A 12103-nucleotide genomic window follows, 5' to 3' on the forward strand; every position below is an offset into this window, starting at 1 on the left:
CTGGAATTGAACCCACTCCTGTGGCTTCCAGCCAAACAAAAGACAGGCATATGAGCTGAACATTTACATTAGGTAAATACACTCCTTGGAGAGAACAATAACGGGAGAATAGAAGGGCTGTGTACACATAGGGACATAGCTCAGGGGGCAGGAGTGCATGCAGGGATGGACACAGGGAGGGGGTAACTATGGGGAAGAAGTGGGAGGGGAGCCATTGCATTGTGGTAAATTGTAGTCAATGTCAGGAGACAAGGTGTATGTGAACTGCTGTATGGAAAGTGAATTTGCTTTGTAAACTTTCACCCAAATCACAATAAAAAATAAATTAAGCTGGAATTAGAAAAATAAATAAATAAGCTGGAATACCATTTGACCCAGCAATCCCATTACTAGGTATATATCCAAAACAAGTGAGAGCCAGGACAAGAACAGATATATGAACACCCGTGTTCATCACAGCACTATTTACAACAGCAAAAAGATGAAAACAACACAAGAGTGTATCTACCTAATGTAAATGTTCAGCTCATATGCCTGTACCCATCAACAGAATGGACAACCAAACTACAATACATACACACAATTGAATACTATGCAACACTAAAGAATGTAGGATCTGCAAAACATGGCATCACATGGATGAACCTGGAGGACATTATGCTGAGTGAAGTAAGTCAATCACAAAACAATGAATACAGTATTAATTCATCATTGTAAAAAGTCACGGAAAGGTTTATATATGGAAGGAAACTTTCTTTGTTGGTTACAAGGGGTCAGGGGGGAGGATAGGGAACACTGCAAAAATAAAATAAAAGTGCATTGACCCATGTCACTTTAGTTTTGTATATTTAACTGTACATAAATTATATTTTAATAAAATGTATTTAAAAAAAAATAAGTAACTGGTACTGACCTGTCACTCCAAAGTGATTCTGTAAGTTCTTAAGTCTTAATAGGGGAGATGACCTTAATGACAATCAGTAGCTACAGCTGGAAAAAGGACTGATTCCATAGGATATCAAGGCTCGTTGAAGTTGAAGAACCAAGGAGGTACTAATATCCGTTGGGAAAGTGTGAGTGCCAGGTATAAGGGGGTGGGACTGGGGAGGAGGCCTTGTTCAGCCTGAGGGCTCTGATACTCCAAAGTATGGTAAAAATATTATAGGAAAGTGACAAACTCTTTAAAAGAAAGAAACTCAACACAGTAATTTCAAGAAGCTAACTGCTAGGAAGAAAGGCCTAGCAATCTACTTCCAAAAATCAGCCAATGAAAACCCTAGGTATTCCAACAGTCCAATCCTGTTGTGCAGGGGGTCATCACGAGTTGCAGGCTAACTTGACAACCACTGACAACAACAATCATGAAAATAAATTGGAAAAAAAAAAGCTAAATGCTTTAACTTCATTAGGACTTGTTTTTCTTATCTACTTCTTCATCCAGGGGAATGGATTTTTTACTTATAATAATAAAACACACCTAGAGCAGTATGTGGTAGCTCTGGTGGTATAGTGCCTAAGGCATCTGACTGCTAACCAGAAGGCTGGAGGTTCAAACCCACCAGCCGCTCTTCGGAAGGAAGACTCGGCAATCTACTTCTGCAGAGGTACTACCTCAGAAACCCAAGGAGGGGCTGGTATGAGTTAATAGACTCCACGGCAACTTGTTTGGTGTGAGAGCAACACATAAGGCTGAATTAGAGAGTAGTGGGAGGAGGATGTGTTAAGATAAAAAATTGAAACGTCCACAAATATCTCTTTCGTCCTCGTGTGTCCCTTGAATGTATTTATGGATTTATTAAGAAAGGCAAAGTCCAACCATCTTCCTTGAAGAGCAAATCAAGTACTCAGTAGCCATACATTTTTATCACTAAGAAACAGATTTAGACCAAGTCTTTGAGTAAACACTAGCATACTGAGTGAGTTTATATCTTAATGAAAGTCAAAAACATAAACAAGCAAAATAATTATAAAAAATGAAAACTCAAAGAGATTCTTACCTTTTAAATATCAGCTGCAAAAGGCCAGAAGTATTACCAAGGGCACATAAGCTATCATATGTAATATTCATTCTTTGAAGCATTTCACAAAATCCAGTTACAAAAATAGGTGGATTGTCTAATTCTTCACACCATTGCAGTGAATAGAGCAGTTCTGCAACTAACAGAACGGACAGCACCAAATTTTCAGGTGTACTTTGTGAACAAACCCTGCAATCATTTTCATGTCTCTACCTCATTTTATAACACTGCTATGCCCATTCATTTCAAAACATCTATAATATAATTTTAAAATTAGCTTAGATTGTTCAATGATTATGAAATGTGAGAATACTTCAGTACAAAATACCTTCTCCCAAATCTTACTTGGTCTCTTTCTGACTAGTTAACAATGTGACAGGAATCTAAGTTACTGGAGATAGCAGAAGAATCTTCCTATTATTTCTACCACAATTGGTAAGAGGCTGCATATAAGATAAACAATTGAGGGACTTCAAGACCTGAGACAAGAAAATCATTGCCAATATGGCAGGAAATGGGTGATAGCATGATAAAGTAAAAAGGCATGGGCTTTGGGGACAGTGTTTGGGTTCAAAGCTCTGTTTTGCCATAAGTGTATACACAAGTTATCAGCTAGGATACTAAAACCTACCTCATAGGTCAGTGGTGAGAATTAAATGACCAAGTGTCTATCATAAAACCTCACATGTAGTAGGGCTTCTGATTGAGGAGCAGTCAACAAACTTCCTTTACTAAACTATACATGGGTTTCAGAGCCATTAGACCTCCAACCTGGTTCAAAATTGATTTCTATCCCTTATAAGCCAAATAGCTCTAATCAAGTCGAGATTAAAAAAACAATAATATCTGACTTAACGGACTGATAAGAAGATTAAATAATATCACAGTTTATAAGTAGTATCACAATTAACAAAAATAAATTATTATAATGACTCTAATTTCCATGTGTGTGCTTGGAGAGTCACTCTGTGATCTTATCTCCTTGTCCTTTACCGAACATGGACCCAGCTGACCAAAAGAGGTGCTTCTGTTTTCAGCATTCTTTTCTTCCAAAAGGACAATAAACAACTAGTAACTACTAGAGATAGGTTTAAAAAAAAAGACTGACACAAGGTTTATGCAACTCCTCTTTTAATAGTATCTTGTAAATGTCATACTGACACCTACAATTCTAAGCCATTTCCTAGAATGGGGGAATCATGGCAACTCCATGTGTGTCAAAGTAGAACTGTGTTCCACAGGGTTTACAATGACTTTTTTTTTTACATATAGGTTTTCAGGCCTCTCTTCCAAGGCATCTCTGCTCTAGATGGACCCAAACCATCAACATTTTTGTTAGCAGCTGTGGTGCTTATATTTGTGTGTCAACTTGGCTGGGCCTGGTTGAGTGGCTGGGCAGCTGGTGGTAGTTATTCCCCATGATGAGACTGGCAATCAACTCCATGGTGGGATCTACCACAAGCAGCTGAGTAGCTGCCTTTGGGATGTGGTCTGCTTCCCACATAAGGAGAAGCCTTGGGAATGGTCTCTAGCCTATGGCATGCTTGGACCCTGCATGTAGCCGTATTGGTGGTGCTCAGCAGCCTGCTATGCTCTGCCGACCTTGGGACATACAATACACTTAAGTTAATGGCCTGCCATGTAGTTTGGTAACGTCGGGACTGCCTTTTTACTTCTCAACCTTGGAGCTTCTCAGCCTCAGCAGCCTGTAGCTGTCTGAGTGAAGATATGCCTCTAGCTCCAGTGGGCCTGGAGCAGGAGGCAGAGCTGGACCCCAAGGTTGAGGGGCTTTCACCAGCCCCTAGAGCCTGGCACTTTGAACTTGGACTTAAAGCCTCCAGATTGTAAGAATAAACTCCTGCTTGTTTAAGTCATCCCATTTGTGGTATATTCTTGTCTGAGCGGTACTAGGTAACCAGAACAGCAGCCAAGCGCTTAACTGTTTGCACAACCCAAAGACTCCAAATTTTCTTAGGATTTCAACATCTGAACATCCTATTAACCAAGAAAAGAATCATAGCCTATGAATGAAAAGGTTACATGGTTCAAAAAAGAAAACAAAAAAACAGTGAAAATTCAAAGTCCTTGATGAAATATCAGAGTTTTGCCTAATCTATTTTTTTTTTTTTAAAGGTATGTCCCATAGATTTGGTATATACCAACATCATTCCAGTTTGAGTAACTGATCTTCTGCCAAATTATGCTCTACAGCTAAAAAGATTATAGTAAGGTTTATGTATGTTTTCATCCAATTTGCAATTTGATTTAACATCCTTTACTGACCTCACATTCACCTTCTCTACGATAGTTAGTAGGAAGCTAAAGATTCTTGAATTACGTAAAGATTAAATTGCAGTGTGATCAAAATTATATTCATTTGTACATCATTTTATATCTGAATGCTCATTTATACTTACTTATTTTCTCAAGCTCATTATTGTCAAGGACTACTTCCTTTTTCAGTGCAACTAAGATCATTTTGCTTAATAATGCTGAAGTACATAAATGGCTAGGAAGTGTCTTTATATCTTCTTCCTTAAAATCTGTTTTGAAACATTCATGATTCAAACTCAATCTTCCTTCTAAAAGAGGCCTGTGCAACCACTATAAAAAGAAAATATTAAATTGCATATAAAATCATTAGATATTTAAATTATTTACTACTAAGCTACTAAGACTAAGATTAAAAAAATGAAATTATTGAAAAATCTATTTTATTAGTAAAACTACAGAAACAGCAGTTTGGTCTCTACTACAGGGAATTATCAGCACATATTTATTTAAGACTCCTTAAAAACAGAAGTAGGTCTTGTTCATCTTTGTCCCATGGGTTCTGCCAATGTCTAAAGGTGAAGAGCAAACATCAACTATACAAGCATTCAGAGGAATAAAGGCAAGTAAAATACTCATTTCATGTACTTTTTTCCTTCCCTAGGACAAAACAAAAAACATTTGGGCTTGCATGAAATCCAAACTTCAGAATGAAATATGCACTCAAAAATTCCAAACATGCCTGCATAGGAAGAGACTCTCTCATCTGCTCCCATTCACTGTCGTTTGGCATAACATTTCCAATATATGCTCTCAGAAGATTAGTATCTTTACTCTCCAGAAGTTTATTCAGGAAATCATCAACCGTAGACAAGAGGACTTGGAGACTGAAAATAATGACAAGAACTTACTGTGACAGTTATGGTATGGCTAATTTGAGTACCCTCATATACGTTAACTACCCTGTGGCAGATAATAGCATACCTGAACAAGGGAACAGGTACAAACAGAAGTGACTCTCCACATCAGACACAGTCAATTTGGGGATTTAACCCAACATTTATGATTAGAAATTGAGTGCTGCTTCTACCTCAAAATGAAGGGAACCTGACCTGTTTCAGATCAGATTATTTCTTACTCTAAGAAAAGAGAATGATCAAAAAAAGATGACTCAATTCCCATAGACTCTGCATGCATTCTCTCAGGTTTTACTTTTCTAAGTAGTTAGGTAAAAACAAATAAACAAAAAAAGTGAAATACAACAAGTTGAAATTCAACTTTGTAACAGTTGATATTTACCTTTAAAACAAATGACCAAGAATAATCACTAGTGGTAGCCACTGAGAGGTTATGGTTACAATGTGTATCTGTCTACAACACAGGTGTGGTGGCTAAGGTTGTGTGTCAACTTGGCTGGGACGTGATTTTAAGTGGCTGGGCCACTGGCTGAGGTTATTCCTCATGATGAGACTAGATGTGGTGGAATCTCCACCCTCCGTGGTGGAATCTGCTGTGAGCAGTTAATCAGTTGAAGAAGAGTTTCCTTTGGGGTGTGGCCTGCTTCTAGTATGTAAAGAAAGGATCCTGCATTTGGCTGAGTCTTCATCTCCAATTCCTGGACTTGAACCAATAGTCTGCCGTGTTGCCTGCTAATCTTGGAATTCCTCCTTCATAGTCTGTGAGCCAACAATCTGCCATTATATGTGCCAATCTTAGTCAACCTCAGCAACCGGCAGCTGTATGAGTCAGGATAAGCCTCCAGCTTGCTCTGGAAGGCAAAGCAGAAGCCCCAGGTCAAGAGGCCTCCACCCAGCCCTAAAAGCAGGCACCGTGAACTCAGATTTCTAGTGCAGTCTTCCCCTAGAGCCAGCACTGTGAATTCAGACTTCTAGCCTCCTAAACTGTAAAAGAATAAATTTCTGTTTGTTGAAGCCATCTACTTGTGGTATTTCTGTTATAATAGCACTAGAGAACAACAACGGGAAAGGACAACCATCACAAGACTGACTGTAAATTAGGAGTCCAGCAGGGCATGTTATAACAAATCATTCTTCAATTAAGTGACAGCTTAAATGGATGACCATTCAAATAAAATCTTTCTAGAAAAATTTGGTTGTGTGGATCTTCTTTTGAATTCTTATACAACAATATACTTTTCATAGGCACTCACACAAATTATAGAATCTTACATATTTAAGGACAGAGATCAAATATATGACACTGCAAATAAATACAAAAATAAAAAGGTTACCTTATGATATTCAAAGATGAAGACTGAACTTGGTTCTTGAGCCAAAGAGCAGACAAACGTAGGAAGGTACTCTGTTTATATGTACTGTCACTTTGATGGACCAAGACATTTATACCAGACAGCCAAGTATTTTTCAGTTTACAGATAAGAAAGTCTAAAATCAAGATGTCAACAGAAATTTGTAATCTCAATGAATTACTTCTTATCAGTACAAAATATCTGAAAGAACTCATTGCAGATGTGAAAATTTTAAGGTATCATTTAGAGAAGAAAACACAAAATTGATATTCAATAGTCAAAATAACTGTAGCATAAACATGCAATTGTACATGATAATTCATACCATATAAACATAAAAATGGTCAGATTTTAAAAGTTAGTTTTTCTTAAACTCTGAGCTTATTTGTAAAAGTTGTCCTTTTTAGAGATGAGAAACATTATACCTTTCCAAATAGAGAAGTTAGCACTAAAGAGGCTAGAAGAGGAGAATTCTCTATCAATACTATTTTTTTTTGCATTCCTTTCATAAAGAAGTCTGAATTAACATACAAGGACAAGAAAACAGTCTCAAAACAATCTTAATTTCATTTTGAGGTATGCCAAGATTTAATGTTTTTAACTGCAAGACAAAGGGAGATATTATTATCCTTTTATAAATGAGGAAACTGAGGCATTAAGCAACTTCTCAGAGCTCCCAAGTAGAGGAACTAAGATTCCAATTAATCTATCATGGCCTTTCCCAAAAGGTATTTCCTTTACACTAAGTAAGGATTTTAGACATAACATCTATATACATCTTTAACTGGGTTTCTAAAGGTTAAAGTGTATAAAATTTGTAATCCTTTACTAGCAATGCTTTAAACTTCCAAACAAAATTCAATTGTTAAAGCCTTAGCACTTACACTCACTACAAAGGTCAGAGCTAAAGTTTCCCAACAAAACATTTGAACAGTAGGCTATTACCTGGCAAATGTGTTTCTTCTTTGCTCTGAGCACATAACTGAAAGAGAGTTAATAACAAATCTTCAGATGATGGCATTAGCAAACATCCTTTTGCTGAGTTGAAATAATTATAGGCCACATCACAGACATAAGGCAGTGATGAGTCATTATTTTCAGCTTCTGACAATGTCTTTGTTTTGGATAAAGTTTCATGAAGTTTAACAATAATTCTTTCAACATATACTTCTCCAATCAAGTAATCTAGAGAAATAAAAGTTCAAACAGACAAAAAAAAAAGTAAAAATATTAACAATGTATTTTTCGCATATTTTATTGTGATAAACATGTAGGTAACAAAACATAACCATTTCAAAGCTCTTCACATGTACAGTTCAGTGACATTAAATACTTTCACCATGTTGTTCAAGTATCACTACTGACTGTTCCTAAATTTTTCCATCACCCTTAATAGATGCTCAGTGTCCCCTAAGCCTTGTGTCTTCCTTCTCCCCTAACCCCTGTCTGCCCTGGGTAACCTACTAATAAACTTTCATCTCAACACATCCGCCTATTCTAGATATTTCATATAAATATTATATAATCTTTGTCCTTTTATTTCACTCAGCATAATGTTTTCAAAGTTAACAGTATATTTTTTAATACCTTACTTCAGGTTAATAACCACTGCTTTTTCTAAGTTTTTTAAAGACATTTATGTATTAGACAAAAGTAAAGCATAACCACCACAAACCTTTTGTTTTCTCACACATAGAAGTCCTCAGGTAAAAAAGTAGTTTTATATCAAATAAAAAAGAGTTATATTCTACAAAATGAGAACAAGGACCTTTACTAAACTCAAAACCTTTCAGCAGAATATAAAAGTAAAAATATTAAATATCTTCCAAGTCATGCTACAGAGATTAATAAACCTTTAATGATTTTACAAAATTAAGATATTTGAATCAACTAAGCCTTGTGATTCTCAACCAATAATCTGCAAGATGAGCAGTATAGAATACTACCCCCCCCAACCCCCGCTCCCAGCAAAGTGAAAGAGACTATCCCCTACCAGAAAAAAAAACCATGTTTTTGCCTACCATTTTCGATATGTTGGGATAATACCAAGCTTAGAAGGGTCCATCTTTCTGAGAAGTAAGATTCTGTGGTTTCCAAGCCCATATTACATAGATGCTCTGCCAAGTTTACCAATTTCTCTCCAAGGATCTCTCCTTTTAGCCAAAGAGTTACTAAAGCATGTTTATCTAAACTAGAACATGCCTAAAATCATAAAAATTAAAGCAAAATTAGAAACAAGGTAAGAAAATAATCTGCCCAAAATACTACCCTATCACTTCTCTTATATCATTGTAGTCCCAGAAATACTACCGCCTAACTTTCTCCTCCTCAATTTGTAGGAAGTCTGGTATTCCCTGTTCCCTACTTCTTCTTGTTAGGCATCGCTGAGTTAATTTTGACTCACAGCAATCCCATGTGACAGACCAGAACTGCCTCATAGGGTGTTTTAGGCTGAAATCACTATAGGAGCAGATCTCCAGGTCTTTCTCCCACAAAGCTGCTGGGGAGGTTCAAACCGCCAAACTTTCAGTTAAGAGTTGAGTACTTATTAGCATTGGTGATGTTCACATCCATACTTACCTCATGCTATCTTCACTACCATAAATATCCCCTCTTCTTTACTTATCAAAACCCCAACCATAAATCCCACATGCTTCATGAAGTATTACCCTTCTACTCTAGCCCATACTGTCACTGCTTTTCTGACTTTCTAAAGCACTTACTGAACTGTGTTATAATTTAAATGTTTCATCTCTGTATGTCTTGTCTTTCCATGAAACTGTAAATTCCTTGAGAGCAGAGACCATCTTAAACTTCTTTGATACCTGCTATCAACACTGTAGATATGTTTAAGGAATAATGAATGGATGAACTTCGAAGACATTTATTAGTGCTCTATAAATATTAAATTTTTGTTCATTAATTTTGATAAAATTAAAGAACACTTAATGTATAATCTTGGTAAATTGCTCCAATATGAACAATGGGACATATTATTTCCCCAAACTCTCTGAAATAAAGTTACTGGGGCCCAGTATCTGGCTGCAACTGGTTTATTTTCACAGTGTGGGGAAACGAGAAGGAAAAAAAAAAAAAAAAAAGGCAGTAAATCCATCCCTAAAAGTATGTTGATCCATGTTCCCAGAGCTTCTTTTGCTTTTAAGGGATGAGAAGAAAGGAATTTGCAACTTGGTTCATCTCAAAGCAATCTGGAAAAAAAAGAAATCCAAGTGCAGATTGTGTAGTGACTAAAAAATTGCTTACCTTTTTATTTTAAAAAGCTGTAGGTAACTATAGCTTGTTATTTAGAACAAGCTTTACCACTAAACTATCTTGTGATCTTGGACATATTTCTTAACCAACCTGGGAATGAAAAGATTAACCTAGAAAAACTTCAAGGTTCTTTTCTGGTTCTAAAATTCAAGTCTATTTATTTTGAAAGATGCTGATTTTAAGACTCTGCTCTTATACTATTAGGGTTGCACATATATAAGGAAAACTATTCTATAGTTTAGAGGGCTTTAGTATTGGTTTCTCTAAAATAGTTTAGCAAATGAAAATCAATTCATTCTAAAGAGTCCTGGTAGAGACAACAAACCACTGAATCAAATATCTCTCAGATTACCAGGCATGAAGTTTAACTTCTCAGTGTAACAACAGATCTTAAGAAATCTCTCCAGGGACTGAGATTAGTTACTCCTGGAAGGAGAGGAGGAACATACTGACCATGAACTTCCTCACACTACCAGGAAAGAGAGATTCTTCTGGACTACCAGGTAGGCACATTCCTAAGCTAGATATGGATATATCAGCTGACTTTCATAAAATTAACTTCCCTTGCTCTAATTCCAGACTTAACCAACATCTTCTGACTTGGCTTTTCATGTAGATTGCCTACCAGCAGAGAAAGCACTGGGTAATCTAATGCAAATGGTGTGCCTTATAGTTATATTTCTCACGGAAAAATTTTAAATTATCCTGTATTGATTTACAAAAACAACTTGTAAATTAAAACTTATTCTGCTATGTAAAATAGATAAATATTTTTAATGCTAAAAAAGGAAGAATTTTACACAGAAAGTCAACTCTACAGTTGAAAAAGTGTTAGTTTTGATTATATTATTTACATCTTCATTACGAATGAATATGTAAGCACATTTTAAAATTTCTTAATTATATATGATCCTTGAATTCTTTTCATTATGCTTATCACTAATTTTCTTATGTAGTAAAGTGACATTCACATAAAGGCTAGAAGAGTTTAATTTGTCTGCATAGTATTCCAGAGTAGGAATTCATTAATTTCCTCACGCTCTAGCCAAAGCTAGAACCATTCAATCTATTTCTACAGAAGGAAAAGTAATTAGGGTAAGAATAGAAATCTGTGGCTTTAGTTTAAAAGAAAACAATGTTTATTTTATTCTATGTTACCTGCTAGGAAAGGAACATTGGCTATTTATTCCAGAGGCTGTTTATTCTTCCCCAATTATCCTAACCCAGAAAAATAATACCACAGAAAGGTAAATACCCAATGTTCTTCACAAATTACGGGAAGAAAGTTACAATAATAGGGAAATTCTCTAATATAGACACCTGACCACATACTAGTATATGAATATGACTGTGGTTTTAAATTCTTCTACACTTATAAACACAAACAAAAAATTTCTAAGATACCTTTTCAATAACCTGAAGAAGAGAATTCCATTTCAGCTCCACCTAAAAGATGAAAAAGAGTAAGAAACAATCTGTTAAAAAGAATAACAAAACCCATAAAGTAACTGAAGTGACCATGTAACTAATTCAAAACTGAAACTTTTTGAACTAGATACTCCACTTACAAAGAATGGACTGAGTGAGTGCCAACTGAAAGCAGCCATCTAAGATGCAACAACTGGTCTCTCCACTTATGGCACAAATAAGAATGAAGAAAACCAATGATATTGGGAGCAATTAGTCCAAGGGACTAGTGCACCATGTGAACCTCAGCCTACATGACCCAGATACCAGGAGACCTACATATTTTGCCTGGCTACCACTGTCAACCACTAAAAAAGGGATTAGTGCAGTAGATTCTGGATAGAGTAGGAGAAAAATGTGGAATAAACCTCAACATCATAAACAAAAAGACCAGGCTTAATGGTCTAATAGAGACTGGTGAAACCCCCAAGACTATGGCCCCTAGTCTCCCTTTGGGCCTAGACTTGAACTCACTCCCATGGCTTCCAGCCAAACCAAAAAAAGGCATATAAGGTGAACATTTACACCAGGCAGGCACATTCTTTAAAACAATCAACCATGGGAGATTAGAAGGGCAGTATTTGCACAGGGAGGTAACTCAGAGGGCAGGAATGCATAGGAAAGGATGGCACAGGGAAAAGGTAACCACAGGGAGGAAGTAGAAAGAGAGCTGTTACATTGTTGTTGTTGTTGTTGTTGTTATGTGCCCTGAGTTGGACCTGACTCATAGCGACCCCTCCTTGGGTTTCCGAGGCAGTATCACTACGGAAGTAGATTGCCCCATCTTCCTTCCAAGGAGTGGCTG

At 36.4% G+C, this 12103-nt stretch overlaps 1 protein-coding gene across 1 annotated transcript in view; it reads right to left on the bottom strand.

The window, feature by feature from the left end:
• Positions 1-12103, bottom strand: part of LTN1 (listerin E3 ubiquitin protein ligase 1) — a 135362-nt gene that overhangs the window by 38388 nt on the left and 84871 nt on the right. Inside the window, exons 11-17 of the mRNA XM_042781334.1 lie at positions 11236-11277; positions 8580-8760; positions 7504-7743; positions 6541-6694; positions 5032-5176; positions 4436-4622; positions 1998-2157 (exon numbers count right to left, since the gene is read on the bottom strand). Coding sequence (XP_042637268.1) covers positions 1998-2157; positions 4436-4622; positions 5032-5176; positions 6541-6694; positions 7504-7743; positions 8580-8760; positions 11236-11277 — 1109 coding nt within the window. The remainder of the gene's footprint in view (positions 1-1997; positions 2158-4435; positions 4623-5031; positions 5177-6540; positions 6695-7503; positions 7744-8579; positions 8761-11235; positions 11278-12103) is intronic.

Source organism: Orycteropus afer, unplaced genomic scaffold (assembly GCF_000298275.1).
Source record: "Orycteropus afer afer isolate SDZICR_OR568_19922 unplaced genomic scaffold, OryAfe1.0 scaffold00108, whole genome shotgun sequence".
NCBI classification, from domain to species: domain Eukaryota; kingdom Metazoa; phylum Chordata; class Mammalia; order Tubulidentata; family Orycteropodidae; genus Orycteropus; species Orycteropus afer.